General features: G+C 50.3%; 1 protein-coding gene across 4 annotated transcripts in view; it reads left to right on the top strand.

The window, feature by feature from the left end:
- PDE2A (phosphodiesterase 2A) overlaps nucleotides 1–19,363 on the top strand; it is a 527,715-nt gene that overhangs the window by 433,348 nt on the left and 75,004 nt on the right. For all 4 annotated transcript variants that reach the window (XM_083170538.1, XM_083170534.1, XM_083170536.1 and 1 more), the window contains 3 exons: nucleotides 7,199–7,273; nucleotides 11,543–11,584; nucleotides 11,902–11,970. In XM_083170538.1, coding sequence (XP_083026664.1) covers nucleotides 7,199–7,273; nucleotides 11,543–11,584; nucleotides 11,902–11,970 — 186 coding nt within the window. The remainder of the gene's footprint in view (nucleotides 1–7,198; nucleotides 7,274–11,542; nucleotides 11,585–11,901; nucleotides 11,971–19,363) is intronic.

Here is a 19,363-nt window from a genome sequence, read left to right as displayed (position 1 = left end):
GTGGCCGCACCACCAGGAGTAGGTCTAGTCATGTGGAGGAGATCAGTGGCAGCACCACCAGATGTAGGTTTAGTAATGTGGATGAGATCAGTGGCTGCTGGACCAGGTGTATGTACAGCCACGTGGAGGAGATCAGTGGCCGCACCACCAGGTGTAGGTCTAGTCATGTGGATGAGATCAGTGGCCGCACCACCAGGAGTAGGTCTAGTCATGTGGATGAGATCAGTGACTGCTGAACCAGGTGTAGGTACAGCCACGTGGAGGAGATCAGTGGCCGCACCACCAGGAGTAGGTCTAGTCATGTGGATGAGATCAGTGGCTGCTGAACCAGGTGTAGGTACAGCCACGTGGAGGAGATCAGTGGCCGCACCACCAGGAGTAGGTCTAGTCATGTGGATGAGATCAGTGACTGCTGGACCAGGTGTATGTACAGCCACGTGGAGGAGATCAGTGGCCGCACCACCAGGAGTAGGTCTAGTCATGTGGATGAGATCAGTGGCTGCTGAACCAGGTGTAGGTACAGCCACGTGGAGGAGATCAGTGGCCGCACCACCAGGAGTAGGTCTAGTCATGTGGATGAGATCAGTGGCTGCTGGACCAGGTGTTTGTACAGCCACGTGGAGGAGATCAGTGGCCGCACCACCAGGAGTAGGTCTAGTCATGTGGATGAGATCAGTGGCTGCTGAACCAGGTGTAGGTACAGCCACGTGGAGGAGATCAGGGGCCGCACCACCAGGAGTAGGTCTAGTCATGTGCATGAGATCAGTGGCTGCTGGACCAGGTGTATGTACAGCCACGTGGAGGAGATCAGTGGCCGCACCACCAGGAGTAGGTCTAGTCATGTGGATGAGATCAGTGGCTGCTGGACCAGGTGTTTGTACAGCCACGTGGAGGAGATCAGTGGCCGCACCACCAGGTGTAGGTCTAGTCATGTGGAGGAGATCAGTGGCCGCACCACCAGGAGTAGGTCTAGTCATGTGGATGAGATCAGTGGCTGCTGGACCAGGTGTTTGTACAGCTACGTGGAGGAGATCAGTGGCCGCACCACCAGGTGTAGGTCTAGTCATGTGGATGAGATCAGTGGCCGCACCACCAGGAGTAGGTCTAGTCATGTGGAGGAGATCAGTGGCAGCACCACCAGGTGTAGGTTTAGTAATGTGGATGAGATCAGTGGCTGCTGGACCAGGTGTATGTACAGCCACGTGGAGGAGATCAGTGGCCGCACCACCAGGTGTAGGTCTAGTCATGTGGAGGAGATCAGTGGCTGCTGGACCAGGTGTAGGTACAGCCACGTGGAGGAGATCAGTGGCAGCACCACCAGATGTAGGTTTAGTAATGTGGATGAGATCAGTGGCTGCTGGACCAGGTGTATGTACAGCCACGTGGAGGAGATCAGTGGCCGCACCACCAGGTGTAGGTCTAGTCATGTGGATGAGATCAGTGGCCGCACCACCAGGAGTAGGTCTAGTCATGTGGATGAGATCAGTGACTGCTGAACCAGGTGTAGGTACAGCCACGTGGAGGAGATCAGTGGCCGCACCACCAGGAGTAGGTCTAGTCATGTGGATGAGATCAGTGGCTGCTGAACCAGGTGTAGGTACAGCCACGTGGAGGAGATCAGTGGCCGCACCACCAGGAGTAGGTCTAGTCATGTGGATGAGATCAGTGACTGCTGGACCAGGTGTATGTACAGCCACGTGGAGGAGATCAGTGGCCGCACCACCAGGAGTAGGTCTAGTCATGTGGATGAGATCAGTGGCTGCTGAACCAGGTGTAGGTACAGCCACGTGGAGGAGATCAGTGGCCGCACCACCAGGAGTAGGTCTAGTCATGTGGATGAGATCAGTGGCTGCTGGACCAGGTGTTTGTACAGCCACGTGGAGGAGATCAGTGGCCGCACCACCAGGAGTAGGTCTAGTCATGTGGATGAGATCAGTGGCTGCTGAACCAGGTGTAGGTACAGCCACGTGGAGGAGATCAGGGGCCGCACCACCAGGAGTAGGTCTAGTCATGTGCATGAGATCAGTGGCTGCTGGACCAGGTGTATGTACAGCCACGTGGAGGAGATCAGTGGCCGCACCACCAGGAGTAGGTCTAGTCATGTGGATGAGATCAGTGGCTGCTGGACCAGGTGTTTGTACAGCCACGTGGAGGAGATCAGTGGCCGCACCACCAGGTGTAGGTCTAGTCATGTGGAGGAGATCAGTGGCCGCACCACCAGGAGTAGGTCTAGTCATGTGGATGAGATCAGTGGCTGCTGGACCAGGTGTTTGTACAGCTACGTGGAGGAGATCAGTGGCCGCACCACCAGGTGTAGGTCTAGTCATGTGGATGAGATCAGTGGCCGCACCACCAGGAGTAGGTCTAGTCATGTGGAGGAGATCAGTGGCAGCACCACCAGGTGTAGGTTTAGTAATGTGGATGAGATCAGTGGCTGCTGGACCAGGTGTATGTACAGCCACGTGGAGGAGATCAGTGGCCGCACCACCAGGTGTAGGTCTAGTCATGTGGAGGAGATCAGTGGCTGCTGGACCAGGTGTAGGTACAGCCACGTGGAGGAGATCAGTGGCCGCACCACCAGGAGTAGGTCTAGTCATGTGGATGAGATCAGTGGCTGCTGGACCAGGTGTTTGTACAGCTACGTGGAGGAGATCAGTGGCCGCACCACCAGGTGTAGGTCTAGTCATGTGGATGAGATCAGTGGCCGCACCACCAGGAGTAGGTCTAGTCATGTGGAGGAGATCAGTGGCAGCACCACCAGGTGTAGGTTTAGTATTGTGGATGAGATCAGTGGCTGCTGTACCAGGTGTATGTACAGCCACGTGGAGGAGATCAGTGGCCGCACCACCAGGAGTAGGTCTAGTCATGTGGAGGAGATCAGTGGCAGCACCACCAGGTGTAGGTTTAGTAATGTGGATGAGATCAGTGGCTGCTGGACCAGGTGTTTGTACAGCTACGTGGAGGAGATCAGTGGCCGCACCACCAGGTGTAGGTCTAGTCATGTGGATGAGATCAGTGTCCGCACCACCAGGAGTAGGTCTAGTCATGTGGAGGAGATCAGTGGCAGCACCACCAGGTGTAGGTTTAGTAATGTGGATGAGATCAGTGGCTGCTGGACCAGGTGTATGTACAGCCACGTGGAGGAGATCAGTGGCCGCACCACCAGGTGTAGGTCTAGTCATGTGGATGAGATCAGTGGCCGCACCACCAGGAGTAGGTCTAGTCATGTGGATGAGATCAGTGACTGCTGAACCAGGTGTAGGTACAGCCACGTGGAGGAGATCAGTGGCCGCACCACCAGGAGTAGGTCTAGTCATGTGGATGACATCAGTGGCTGCTGAACCAGGTGTAGGTACAGCCACGTGGAGGAGATCAGTGGCCGCACCACCAGGAGTAGGTCTAGTCATGTGGATGAGATCAGTGACTGCTGGACCAGGTGTATGTACAGCCACGTGGAGGAGATCAGTGGCCGCACCACCAGGAGTAGGTCTAGTCATGTGGATGAGATCAGTGGCTGCTGAACCAGGTGTAGGTACAGCCACGTGGAGGAGATCAGTGGCCGCACCACCAGGAGTAGGTCTAGTCATGTGGATGAGATCAGTGGCTGCTGAACCAGGTGTAGGTGCAGCCACGTGGCGGAAATCAGTGGCTGCCGAACCAGGTGTAGGTACAGCCACGTGGAGGAGATCAGTGGCCGCACCACCAGGAGTAGGTCTAGTCATGTGGAGGAGATCAGTGGCTGCTGAACCAGGTGGAGGAGATCAGTGGCCGCACCACCAGGAGTAGGCACAGCCACGTGGAGGAGATCAGTGGCCGCACCACCAGGTGTAGGTCTAGTCATGTGGAAGGATCAGTGGCTGCCGAACCAGATGTACTGTAGGTACAGCCACGTGGAGGAGATCAGTGGCCGCACCACCAGGGACCTTATTCTGGTTCTTGCCTTCCCGCCTTGCAAATGGTGATACTCCGGCCCACCACTCGCGACGTGCGTACGTTTGCACTGGTTGCGAATGGATGTTTTACATAAATATCCATTTACAGCCTCCGGGGTAACACCCACATCGTTCAATGGTCGCATACGTATGGGAAATGTAGATGACTCACAAACCTGCAAAATGTGACCCCCCTTGTGCATCTGGGTATTCAGAGCCGGCTCTAGCCTAAATGACGCCCTAGGCAAGATTTTGGCTGGTGCCCCCTAGCACCGCCATTAGTTCCGCCTCTGACCCTGCTCCCCTTTCCCAGTACCATCAATCATAGCAGTCATCATTTTGGTGCTCCTACCTGCAATATTTTAAATAGAAACAGTGCACACATTCGGTGCGCAGCCCAAACAGGGGTGTGTTCTTGCTGGAAAGGGGCATGGCCACCCAATATTACCCCCAATTCAAATTATACCACACAGTAGTGCAACTTTATTCACATTATATCATGCGATGGTGTCCCTTATTCACGTTACATCACAGAGTAGTACCACTTTACCTTATATACATTACTCCTCACATTAGTCACATTATATCATGCGATGGTGTCCCTTATTCACGTTACATCACACAGTAGTACCACTTTACCTTATGTACATTACTCCTCACATTAGTCACATTATATCATGCGATGGTGTCCCTTATTCACGTTACATCACACAGTAGTACCACTTTACCTTATGTACATTACTCCTCACATTATTCACATTGTACCCTTAGAAAAAAATCCTGAGAAAATATTGTATTTTAAGCACCTCCATGGCCACACTGCAACCCAGCACAAAGCAGTGTGTGCAGGGCAGAGGAGAAGAGCTGCAGCTGATGCTGTCACTTAAGGGGAGGGGGCCTGGAGCCCCCACTGGGCCCTTCCATCAGACTTTGGCCTGGGTAATTTGTACATCCTACCCCTTTCTCTCGGCACCCCTGTAATACCACACAGTAATGCCCCTTACACATGACACACATTATTAATGTCCTTATAACCATAATGCCCCTTAAACATTATGCCAACCTTTATTAATGCCCTTCATACACATAATGACACACATAATGCCCCTTACACATATGTTGCACATTATTAATGCACTTATACACATAACACACATAGGGGCAGATGTATGAAGGGTCGTTATGGGGGAGAAGGGGTATCAGCGCACGTTATGTGCACTGATACCGCTTCTCCCCCATGCTATGCGCCCCTGTCCATATCGGCGCTGCTATCAAAATGATAGCAGGCCGAATGTATGAACGGTCAGCATCAGGCTGGCGAAGCCCTATCTAAACAGCAGGGACAGCACTGTCCCTGCTGTTAGGTCTGGGCTGCGCTGGGGATCTCGCGTGAACAGCAAGATCCCGCGCATGCCCAGTGCGGCCGGCCGGGGGACAGGAGATAGCGCATCAGTATTAACTGATGCGCTATCTCCAGAAAGGGACATCGCCGAAGGGGGGAGTTAACGCTCCCCCGCTTCGGCAGACAAGATGTTAATACATCTTGTCGATGTCCCTTCCTGCTTCGCCTCGCTATTGAGGCGAAGCAGGAAGTATCATAGCGGCGTGATACATCTGCCCCATAATGCCCATTACACATACAGTATGTTGCACATTATTAATGCCCTTATACACATGACACACATCATTCCCATTACACATATATTGCACATTAGTAATGCCCTTATACACATGACACACATAATGCCCATTACACATATGTTGCACATTATTAATTCCCTTATACACATGACACACATAATGCTTGTTACACATATGTCGCACATTATTAATGCATTTATACATGACACACATAATGCCCCTTACACATACTGTATGCCGAACACTATTGCACAACCAACCCACCCGCAGACAGCACTCGCACAGCCGCTAACACTGTGACCTCTGCCTCTGCTTGGATACAGATGTTTCCTCATACATCTTGCCTCATTAGACCATGCAGCTCCTGGCCAGTTCTGCTAACGTTGGGGGGCCTTTTTTGCTGAAAATTCATCTTATTTGCATTGTTATGTGACCAGGACACACAAGGAGCTTCCTGTGATTAAAATGATATGCGGCATGCCTATATTCTGTGAGCGACTGTGGCTGTACCTACATACAGAATGCTATGTATTCCATATGCAGATACAGCCTCACTCACACACAGAATATAGGCATGCTGCATATCATTTTAATCAGCAGAAGCTGCTGATGCCCCTAGGCATTCCAAATGCCCTAGCCAATTGCCTAGTTTGCCTATGCCTAAGGCTCTGTGGGTATTGTAGTTATCACTGTCTGCCAATCTCCTCTCACTGTTACCACAGAGCAATATGCTAGTGTCCTGTACACGCCATGTGGTCTATGTGATTATAAGCAACATCGAATAGACATCGAATGGTTTGCAGCCGCATTCGAAGCCGATTCATGTCCAATGCGCGGGCCTGCGGCATCGAAATCAAATAGAAAAATAGACTGCGCAGGCAAGAATATATAGTACAAATAGAATGCGCTGTGCTGGCTGTTCGATTCGATCCTGATTGGGAGTAAAATCGCACTGCGTGGACTCTCTCTCTCACGCGCGCTCTCTCTCGTGCTCTCTCTCATGCTCTCTCTCTCGTGCTCTCTCTGTCTCTCGTGCTCTCTCTGTCTCTCGCGCTCTCTCTCTCTGTCTCTCGCGCTCTCTCTCTCTGTCTCTCGCACTCTCTCTCTCGCTCTCTCTCTCAGCATATCACCAATCACCAGATCTGCAGAACGACCCAATAATGACCCTAATCCTCTTCTATCACCGTCCACTTCCCAATCATTGCCTCATAATCTCCTGCAATAAGAATATCTCAGTACAACTGATACAGTGCAATATTGTTTCTCTATTATTATCAGCATTTGTATAATGCTTACTCAGCTGACTAGCTCTGGATCCCTTGTGGAACTACAAGTGACAGCCTGCAGCTGGCAGGGAATGCTGCAACTTGTAGTTCCACATGCATGCTCCCCCTGCAGAGTCATGGCTACAGTGCAAGGAGAACATACTAGCGCCCGGGTGTAGAACACTGACATAGCGCAGGGGACACGATTAGCTCGCTGGGCCGGGGGAAGGACGATGAGAGGGGTTATACAATAATAGAGATGACCGATCCCCTCGGAACCAGCTGCAGCCCAGCACACACATTACAGGACCCTAGGCCTTGGCTCCTGGCTAATCCTCCATTGTTTTCTGTCTTTTTCAGCTGCAAGAACAGACCCAGTCGCCCTGTTGCTGCCTCCTCCTTGTGTCTGAGGACAGTCACCAGCTCTTCTGCCAGGTGAGTGCGCACTCGGCTCAGCGCATGAAGTGCAGCAGCGTCACAGATTGGCACACACGTGGCATGGAATCGCCACAGTTACACCAGCGCGATAAGCTTTAACCTGATACAGGTAACCTCCCGTCCCCCAGACCGCCTCAAACCAGGCTCCCAAGAGGGCCACAGGCAGCAGAAGGGACAGAAGCCACAATAGCCTGGAATTACTCGTCTTGGCGCTGCGCTGGGCCCCTCCTGGTACCTGTGGCAAGTGGGTAGCAGCCAATATAAAATTCTAAATCTACTTCGACCACTGACGGTCCGTTCTTTGCTGCCGGCGCCTCATTACGCCGGATCATGGTGTCACTGGGTAGAAGAGACGCCAGGTGATAACACAAATTGAATCAATTCCTCCACAATGTACAGTAAATGAAAGAGACAGATTTCTGCTTTTTGTGTTAATATTACAAAAGAATGAAAAGTGCGGAACGCACAATCGCTACAACCAGTAACAGCAGCGTCGCGGTCTCCCGGGCTCCGGGGATACAAGACACCAGACTGCGCGCTGTAAAACCATTGTACCCACTTTTCTTTTTTATTAAAAGCTACATTTTCAAGAGGAATTAAATGAAAGAATGAAGATAAATGATCCAAGTGTAATTAAGGTTCTCACAGGCGCTGCTGTGACTCATTATTCCTGGCACAGCGCGGAGAAGCCGATGTACTGAGCGCCTTGATCTGTCGCTTGATAAAAGTCACACGGCGTCGCATTCATACAAGAATTGAGTCTGTTAGGTGGGAAGTTGCGTTCTCACACAAATTAAATTACATTTTTTGTTATTATAAATGGGGCCAACAAAATTGCTGCATCCACATGGCGCTAAGCGTATATTACTCCTGTGTTCCCGGGACTTATTAGTGACCCGCTGTTTTCGTACACAGGGCCTGATTCAGTAACGATCCATAGCAATGCAAAAAGTAGTAGGGGGGTGCATACCACCTCCTGCCTGCACACCGCCTCCTGCCTGGACACCGCCTCCTGCCTGCACACCGCCTCCTGCCTGCATACCGCCCCCTGCCTGCACACCGCCTCCTGCCTGCACACCACCCCCTGCCTGCACACCACTCCCTGTCTGCACACAGCCTCCTGCCAGCACACCGCCTCCTGCCTGCACACCGCCTCCTGCCTGCACACCGCCTCCTGCCTGCACACCGCCCCCAGCCTGCACACCGCCCCCTGCCTGCACACCGCCCCCTGCCTGCACACCGCCCCCTGCCTGCACACCGCCTCCTGCCAGCACATCACCCCCTGCCTGCACACCGCCTCCTGCCTGCACACCGCCCCCAGCCTGCACACCGCCCCCTGCCTGCACACCGCCTCCTGCCTGCACACCGCCTCCTGCCTGCACACCGCCTCCTGCCTGCACACCGCCTCCTGCCTGCACACCGCCCCCTGCCTGCACACCGCCCCCTGCCTGCACACCACCTTCTGCCTGCACACCCCCCTCCTGCCAGCACACCGCCTCCTGCCTGCACACCGCCCCCTGCCTGCACACCGCCTCCTGTCTGCACACCGCCTCCTGCCTGCACACCGCCTCCTGCCTGCACACCGCCCCCTGCATGCACACCGCCCCCTGCCTGCACACCGACTCCTGCCTGCACACCGCCTCCTGCCAGCACACCACCCCCTGCCTGCACACCACCTCCTGCCTGCACACCACCCCCTGCCTGCACAGCACCTCCTGCCTGCACACCACCCCCTGCCTGCACACCACCCCCTGCCTGCACACCACCCCCTGCCTTCACACCACCCCCTGCCTGCACACCACCCCCTGCCTGCACACCACCCCCTCCTGCCTGCACACCACCCCCTGCCTGCACACCACCCCCTGCCTGCACACCACCCCCTGCCTGCACACCACCTCCTGCCTGCACACCCCCCTCCTGCCAGCACACCGCCTCCTGCCTGCACAGCGCCCCCTGCCTGCACACCGCCTCCTGTCTGCACACCGCCTCCTGCCTGCACACCGCCTCCTGCATGCACACCGCCCCCTGCCTGCACACCGACTCCTGCCTGCACACCGCCTCCTGCCAGCACACCACCCCCTGCCTGCACACCACCTCCTGCCTGCACACCGCCCCCTGCATGCACACCGCCCCCTGCCTGCACACCGACTCCTGCCTGCACACCGCCTCCTGCCAGCACACCACCCCCTGCCTGCACACCACCTCCTGCCTGCACACCACCCCCTGCCTGCACAGCACCTCCTGCCTGCACACCACCCCCTGCCTGCACACCACCCCCTGCCTGCACACCACCCCCTGCCTGCACACCACCCCCTGCCTTCACACCACCCCCTGCCTGCACACCACCCCCTCCTGCCTGCACACCACCCCCTGCCTGCACACCACCCCCTGCCTGCACACCACCTCCTGCCTGCATCCCACCTCCTGCCTGCATCCCCCCTCCTGCCTGCACACCAACTCCTGCCTGCACACCACCCCCTGCCTGCACACCACCCCCTGCCTGCACACCACCCCCTGCCTGCACACCACCCCCTGCCTGCACACCACCTCCTGCCTGCATCCCACCTCCTGCCTGCATCCCCCCTCCTGCCTGCACACCACCTCCTGCCTGCATCCCACCTCCTGCCTGCATCCCCCCTCCTGCCTGCACACCACCCCCTGCCTGCACACCACCCACTGCCTGCACACCACCTCCTGCCTGCACACTACCCCCTTCTGCCTGCACACCACCCCCTGCCTGCATCCCACCTCCTGCCTGCATCCCCCCTCCTGCCTGCACACCACCTCCTGCCTGCACACCACCTCCTGCCTGCACACCAGGTCAGAAGTGCTGTCAATAGTCACCATCCATGTTCCCCATTATGTTCCTCTCCCAAAGTCACACACCACAGCTATCAGGGCATTACAAGGCGCTTCTATTGGCCAACCGCCCAGTGAGCCCCCACAGATGGTAACGTCACCGGCCGGGTTTTACGTGGAATTACTTCAGACTTTCATTTTCTTCATCTGATTTCCCCATGATGAAGTCGGCTGCGCGGTAATCAGCGACTGAGTGTAAATCCATCGCCTTTGCTGACGCTCAGTAATTATTGCATTAGTGCAGACGGCCAGCTCCAGACCCGTCGATTCCATTAGATAAACAAATTGAGGATAAATTAGAAGGTGATCTCCGGTGCGGCCCTGCTGCGCGCTACACGTGGCTAACGTCAGCATTGCCTGAGCTTTCATCTCGCCCCATGACCCTCCTGGAAATTGCTGTCTGAATACTATGATATGTATGTTTAGAATTCTGCAGCTGTGCATTTATTTGTGTGACTTGAAACGCGCCTCTCCAGGGCATGGCGAGGATGTGTTTACAGCGCTGCGTGACGCGGGTATGCTGTGTGTTCAGGCAGCCAGACTGCGGCGTTTGATGCCTGAGATCTTAGCGGATCCTGGGCTTGATTCTGGTTCACTTGCAAAAGCAAACTTTTTCTATAATGGACAAATCCTTATTCTGGTCCGTTCGTTCGCACGGGGCTGATGTTTGTTGTTTGCGCATGCGCTGGGTGCGTGCGGCCGCGGTGAACAAACCTTAGATCTGCGTGCACGTTCCACATCATTCAATGGTCGGTGACCTTCGGATAACGTGAGTGTTCCCCCCGCCGGCTGCGAATGGAAGTTTATTTAAAACATCCATCCGCATGCCATGCAAACGTACGCGCCGGGCGATTGGTAGCCCGGCGTACCACCATTCGCAAGGCGGGAACTCGCAAGGATGTGAATTCACATCAACCAGAATAACTTCCCCTGTGCACTGCAGGTGGGGCAGATGTACCTTGTGCAGAGAGTTACATTTCAGTGAGTTATGTTGTTTCTGTGCAGGGTAAATACTGACTGCTTTATTCTTACACCAATATAGATATCAGTTTGAACTACCCAAATCCCCACCCAGATCTAAATCTCTCTGCACATGTTACATCTGCCCCCCTGCAGTGCACATGGTTGTGTCCATTAGAGAGAGAATTTGCTTTTGCAAGTGAACCAGAATCAGGGCCCCTATCCCCGTGCCTGTGTCGGAGTATGTACACATTGCCGCCTGCGGCAGAGCAGCAGAAATGATTATCACTATTGATGTGGGGTCACAGGTTCCACATGAAAAATGAGCGAGTTCTTTCCTTGAGACGCAGATAATTAATCTATTTCTTTATTTTCTTTGCAGCCGTTTTCAATGTTTTGTAGGCCGAGCGGAGCGATGTAGTTATACATTGTCTTTCATCGTTTCAGGTTGTTGGAGATAAAGTGTTAGAGGAAGAGATCAGTTTCCCGGTAAGTGGATCAGTCGCTGTTATGTATCATCTCGTGCTGCTGGTTCGGGGGGGGGGGAGTGGGTCCGGGAATGTGCCCTCTCCCATGCCGTACACAGCAGAATGAAGTACGACCACAGTACTCTTTCTGTGGGCTATGGATCATAGCATCGACAGTGTCAAATGTCGACAACATATGGTGGACATGCACATGGTCAACATAAACAAAAGATCAACATGAGTTTTTCACAGTTTTGCCACTGTCAACCTTGCTGTTGCCGACTTTATAAACCCCTCTATATACCCTGAAGACTGACGATCTCCTGTCATTATTTGCAGCTGACGTTCGGACATTTGGGGCAGGTTGTGGACAAGAAGAAATCCATCGTCCTGCAGAACATCAGTACGGTGAGTGGCCCCCCAGAGCTGGCCCTGGGGTACACAGCCCGTCTCCTTCCTGGTGGTTATTATAGGGAGGGGCACGTGGAAGAGCACGGTCCCCTCTGACATCAGCATCTGTATGGTGGTATGTTACTCATATAATAACAAGGGCGGTACAAGGGGACATATCAGCTCAGGTATTACCCATCAGGCATCAGGAAAGCAGGAGCAATCACCTGTATTTACTCACCTGTATGAGGCGGAATGTAATCACCTGTAGTTACTCACCTGTATGAGGCGGGGTGTAATCACCTGTAGTTACTCACCTGTATGAGGCAGAGTGTAATCACCTGTAGTTACTCACCTGTATGAGGCGGAGTGTAATCACCTGTAGTTACTCACCTGTATGAGGCAGGGTGTAATCACCTGTAGTTACTCACCTGTATGAGGCGGAGTGTAATCACCTGTAGTTACTCACCTGTATGAGGCGGGGTGTAATCACCTGTAGTTACTCACCTGTATGAGGAGGTGTAATCATCTGTAGTTACTTACCTGTATGAGGCGGAATGTAATCATCTGTAGTTACTCACCTATATGAGGCGGAGTGTAATCACCTGTAGTTACTCACCTGTATGAGGCGGAGTGTAATCACCTGTAGTTACTCACCTGTATGAGGCGGAGAGTAATCACCTGTAGTTACTCACCTGTATGAGGTGGAATGTAATCACCTGTAGTTACTCACCTGTATAAGGCGGAATGTAATCATCTGTAGTTACTCACCTGTATGAGGTGGGGTGTAATCACCTGTAGTTACTCACCTGTATGAGGCGGAGTGTAATCACCTGTAGTTACTCACCTGTATGAAGTGGAATGTAATCACCTGTAGTTACTCACCTATATGTGGCGGGGTGTAATCATCTGTAGTTACTCACCTGTATGAGGTGGGGTGTAATCACCTGTAGTTACTCACCTGTATGAGGTGGGGTGTAATCACCTGTAGTTACTCACCTGTATGAGGCGGAATGTAATCATCTGTAGTTACTCACCTGTATGAGGCGGGGTGTAATCACCTGTAGTTACTCACCTGTATGAGGCGGGGTGTAATCACCTGTAGTTACTCACCTGTATGAGGTGGGGTGTAATCACCTGTAGTTACTCACCTGTATGAGGCGGAATGTAATCATCTGTAGTTACTCACCTGTATGAGGCGGGGTGTAATCACCTGTAGTTACTCACCTGTATGAGGGGGTGTAATCATCTGTAGTTACTCACCTGTATGAGGCGGAGTGTAATCACCTGTAGTTACTCACCTGTATGAGGCGGAGTGTAATCACCTGTAGTTACTCACCTGTATGAGGTGGAATGTAATCACCTGTAGTTACTCACCTGTATGAGGCGGAATGTAATCATCTGTAGTTACTCACCTGTATGAGGTGGGGTGTAATCACCTGTAGTTACTCACCTGTATGAGGTGGGGTGTAATCACCTGTAGTTACTCACCTGTATGAGGCGGAATGTAATCATCTGTAGTTACTCACCTGTATGAGGTGGGGTGTAATCACCTGTAGTTACTCACCTGTATGTGGCGGGGTGTAATCATCTGTAGTTACTCACCTGTATGAGGTGGGGTGTAATCACCTGTAGTTACTCACCTGTATGAGGTGGGGTGTAATCACCTGTAGTTACTCACCTGTATGTGGCGGGGTGTAATCACCTGTAGTTACTCACCTGTATGAGGCGGAGTGTAATCACCTGTAGTTACTCACCTGTATGAGGAGGTGTAATCACCTGTAGTTACTCACCTGTATGAGGCGGAATGTAATCATCTGTAGTTACTCACCTATATGAGGCGGAATGTAATCACCTGTAGTTACTCACCTGTATGAGGAGGTGTAATCATCTGTAGTTACTCACCTATATGAGGCGGGGTGTAATCATCTGTAGTTACTCACCTATATGAGGCGGGGTGTAATCAGCTGTAGTTACTCACCTGTATGAGGAGGTGTAATCAGCTGTAGTTACTCACCTGTATGAGGAGGTGTAATCAGCTGTAGTTACTCACCTGTATTAAGTAGGATGTAATCACCTGTAGATACTCACCTGTATGAGGCGGAGTGTAATCACCTGTAGTTACTCACCTGTATGAGGCGGAATGTAATCACCTGTAGTTACACACCTGTATGAGGCGGGGTGTAATCACCTGTAGTTACTCACCTGTATGAGGTGTTGTGTAATCACCTGTAGTTACTCACCTGTATGAGGTGTGGTGTAATCACCTGTAGTTACTCTCCTGTATGAGGAGGTGTAATCATCTGTAGTTACTCACCTATATGAGGAGGTGTAATCAACTGTAGTTACTCACCTGTATGAGGAGGTGTAATCACCTGTAGTTACTCACCTGTATGAGGTAGGATGTAATCATCAGTAGTTACTCACCTGTATGAGGTGGGATGTAATCATCAATAGTTACTCACCTGTATGAGGTGTAATCAGCTGTAGTTACTCACCTGTATGAGGTGGGGTGTAATCATCTGTAATTGATCACCTGTATGAGGAGGTGTAATCATCTGTAGTTACTCACCTGTATGAGGAGGTGTAATCATCTGTAGTTACTCACCTGTATGAGGTGGGTTGTAATCATCTGTAGTTACTCACCTGTATGAGGAGGTGTAATCATCTGTAGTTACTCACCTGTATGAGGAGGTGTAATCATCTGTAGTTACTCACCTGTATGAGGTAGGATGTAATCATCTGTAGTTACTCACCTGTATGAGGTGGGATGTAATCATCAGTAGTTACTCACCTGTATGAGGTGTAATCAGCTGTAGTTACTCACCTGTATGAGGAGGTGTAATCATCTGTAGTTACTCACCTGTATGAGGAGGTGTAATCATCTGTAGTTACTCACCTATATGAGGAGGTGTAATCAACTGTAGTTACTCACCTGTATGAGGTAGGATGTAATCATCAGTAGTTACTCACCTGTATGAGGTGGGATGTAATCATCAGTAGTTACTCACCTGTATGAGGTGTAATCAGCTGTAGTTACTCACCTGTATGAGGTGGGGTGTAATCATCTGTAATTGATCACCTGTATGAGGAGGTGTAATCATCTGTAGTTACTCACCTGTATGAGGAGGTGTAATCATCTGTAGTTACTCACCTGTATGAGGTGGGTTGTAATCATCTGTAGTTACTCACCTGTATGAGGAGGTGTAATCATCTGTAGTTACTCACCTGTATGAGGAGGTGTAATCATCTGTAGTTACTCACCTGTATGAGGTAGGATGTAATCATCTGTAGTTACTCACCTGTATGAGGTGGGATGTAATCATCAGTAGTTACTCACCTGTATGAGGTGTAATCAGCTGTAGTTACTCACCTGTATGAGGAGGTGTAATCATCTGTAGTTACTCACCTGTATGAGGAGGTGTAATCATCTGTAGTTACTCACCTATATGAGGAGGTGTAATCAACTGTAGTTACTCACCTGTATGAGGAGGTGTAATCACCTGTAGTTACTCACCTGTATGAGGTAGGATGTAATCATCAGTAGTTACTCACCTGTATGAGGTGGGATGTAATCATCAGTAGTTACTCACCTGTATGAGGTGTAATCAGCTGTAGTTACTCACCTGTATGAGGAGGTGTAATCATCTGTAGTTACTCACCTGTATGAGGTAGGATGTAATCATCTGTAGTTACTCACCTGTATGAGGTGGGATGTAATCATCAGTAGTTACTCACCTGTATGAGGTGTAATCAGCTATAATCACTTGCAGTTACTCACCTGTATGAGGTAGGATCTAATCACCTGTAGTTACTCACCTGTATGAGGAGGTGTAATCACCTGTAGTTACTCACCTGTATGAGGAGGTGTAATCACCTGTAGTTACTCACCTGTATGAGGTGTGGTGTAATCACCTGTAGTTACTCACCTGTATTAAGTAGGATGTAATCACCTGTAGTTACTCACCTGTATGAGGTGGGGTATAATCACCTGTAGTTACTCACCTATATGAGGCGGGGTGTAATCACCTGTAGTTACTCACCTGTATGAGGAGGTGTAATTACCTGTAGTTACTCACCTGTATGAGGTAGGATATAATCACCTGTAGTTACTCACCTGTATGAGGTGGGATATAATCATCTGTAGTTACTCACCTGTATGAGGTGGAGTGTAATCACTTGCAGTTACTCACCTGTATGAGGTAGGATGTAATCCCCTGTAGTTACTCACCTGTATGAGGTGGGGTGTAATCACCTGTAGTTACTCACCTGTATGAGGTAGGATCTAATCACCTGTAGTTACTCACCTGTATGAGGCGGAGTGTAATCACCTGTAGTTACTCACCTGTATGAGGTAGGATGTAATCCCCTGTAGTTACTCACCTGTATGAGGCAGTGTGTACTCACCTGTAGTTACTCACCTGTATGAGGAGGTGTAATCATCTGTAGTTACTCACCTGTATGAGGAGGTGTAATCCCCTGTAGTTACTCACCTGTATGAGGTGGGGTGTAATCACCTGTAGTTACTCACCTGTATGAGGTAGGATCTAATCACCTGTAGTTACTCACCTGTATGAGGCGGAGTGTAATCACCTGTAGTTACTCACCTGTATGAGGTAGGATCTAATCACCTGTAGTTACTCACCTGTATGAGGTAGAGTGTAATCACCTGTAGTTACTCACCTGTATGAGGAGGTGTAATCACCTGTAGTTACTCACCTGTATAAGATGTTGTGTAATCATCTGTAGTTACTCACCTGTATGAGGTGGGGTGTAATCACCTGTAGCTACTCACCTGTATGAGGTAGGATCTAATCACCTGTAGTTACTCACCTGTATGAGGCGGAGTGTAATCACCTGTAGTTACTCACCTGTATGAGGTAGGATCTAATCACCTGTAGTTACTCACCTGTATGAGGTAGGATCTAATCACCTGTAGTTACTCACCTGTATGAGGTAGAGTGTAATCACCTGTAGTTACTCACCTGTATCAGGAGGTGGAATCACCTGTAGTTACTCACCTGTATAAGATGTTGTGTAATCACCTGTAGTTACTCACCTGTATGAGGCGGTGTAATCACCTGTAGTTACTCACCTGTATAAGATGTTGTGTAATCATCTGTAGTTACTCACCTGTATGAGGTGGGGTGTAATCACCTGTAGTTACTCACCTGTATCAGGAGGTGGAATCACCTGTAGTTACTCACCTGTATAAGATGTTGTGTAATCATCTGTAGTTACTCTCCTGTATGAGGCGGGGTGTAATCACCTTTAGTTACTCACCTGTATGAGGCGGGGTGTAATCACCTGTAGTTACTCACCTGTATAAGATGTTGTGTAATCATCTTTAGTTACTTACCTGTATGAGGTGGGGTGTAATCACCTGTAGTTACTCACCTGTATGAGGCGGTGTAATCACCTGTAGTTACTCACCTGTATAAGATGTTGTGTAATCACCTGTAGTTACTCACCTGTGTAAGATGTTGTGTAATCACCTGTAGTTACTCACCTGTGTAAGATGTTGTGTAATCACCTGTAGTTACTCACCTGTATGAGGCGGTGTAATCACCTGTAGTTACTCACCTGTATAAGATGTTGTGTAATCACCTGTAGTTACTCACCTGTGTAAGATGTTGTGTAATCACCTGTAGTTACTCACCTGTGTAAGATGTTGTGTAATCACCTGTAGTTACTCACCTGTGTAAGATGTTGTGTAATCACCTGTAGTTACTCACCTGTGTAAGATGTTGTGTAATCACCTGTAGTTACTCACCTGTATGAGGCGGGGTGTAATCACCTGTAGTTACTTACCTGTATAAGATGTTGTGTAATCACCTGTAGTTACTCACCTGTATGAGGTGGAGTGTAATCATCTGTAGTTACTTACCTGTATGAGGTAGGATGTAATCCCCTATAGTTACTCACCTGTATGAGGTGGAGTGTAATCACCTGTAGTTACTCACCTGTATAAGATGTTGTGTAATCACCTGTAGTTACTCACCTGTGTAAGATGTTGTGTAATCACCTGTAGTTACTCACCTGTATCAGGTGGAGTGTAATCCCCTATAACCCACATGATTTGAGCAATGCACAGAGAATGAGCCCCTCACTCAGAGGATGAGGCGTGTCTGTGACCTTTACCTTCGCACCTGTGATCATTACCACAATCTGAGTAGTCTGTGTCGGCTGTCGGCTTCAGTAACAAACCCCATGAGTTCTGCAGACAACAACAGCTGCGACTCACAGTGACTAATACCGTAATTCCATCACAACGAGACGCTGATACTCTGATCTTACTTTGCTTCTAGACCATTGCTTATATCCTGTCTCCCGGGTGAAATGCATGTTTATATTCCCTCCTGTGTTACCAATAAATTGTTTGTATCATCCAGGCTCTGATATCAGTAAAGCAGGTAACGAGATCAGTAATCACCACCGCGCAATGGCTGGGGGCGTAGCGTGTAACCCCTCGGGCGATGCTGCCAGGTGCCCGATGGGGAGCAGAGAATCTGTGTAGTCTCTATGGGGCTAGAGAATGTTTATTACCGGGAAAACCATCGCCCTCCTCTCCCGGCTTGTGGGAACATTATTAGCGTCTGATTCCTTAAGTAACAGCGCTGCGATTCCGTCACAGATGGGAACATCGTGGCCTCTGTGTAGGGGACGGAGCAGCTGCAGAATAAACAGGGATAAAATAAAGAACGGATCAGACGGATCAGATTCCATCAGGGAGATTCCAATTTCATTTTATACATTAACTTAATTTTTTTAATTGCAACTTCCTACAGACATGTAATTGCAGCTGTCTCCAGGGACCGCAGAATGACGCTTGTTTGGTATATATTGCATTTCACTTCATTTTTAACAACTGGATAGATCAGGGGGTACATATCAGAAAGGGGGGTATAAGTATATTATAGTGCAGTGAGATTGGCGCAAAGGAGACGAATGATGATGTCACCCGTGATGTCAGCCGGTGCCAGTGAATACGTCTACAGAATACATTCAGCGGCCTCGATAACAAGGGTGTCTCATTTTTACACGGCCTCTCAGCTTGACCGGACTATAAATGGAGCGCTCCATTACTGTAAGTCAGAAACGACGTTCCTAAACAATTAGGGCTGTCACACAGCTGTCCAGGATAGGGGGCGCTGTTGGGGGCTCGTCTTACTTATCTGTTTTAATTACATTCACTTGTAGCTTCCTTCCTCTTTGAAGCCCGGCAGCTCATGACTGATCCTGTCTCCTTCCCAAACTTTCTCAGTCGCTAAAACCTATGCAACATTCATAGAGTTAACTTGAAAACTATTTTATTACATTTCAAGATGCTGACATACCCAGCTTTCGAATCCATCACCTGTGGCATTGCAGTCAGACACTATATTCATGAGCTATCTGACCCTGCAAAGAA

This window comes from Crinia signifera, chromosome 2 (assembly GCF_055691185.1).
Source record: "Crinia signifera chromosome 2, ASM5569118v1, whole genome shotgun sequence".
Lineage (NCBI taxonomy): Eukaryota > Metazoa > Chordata > Amphibia > Anura > Myobatrachidae > Crinia > Crinia signifera.
This window is presented reverse-complemented; position numbering and strand designations above follow the sequence as displayed.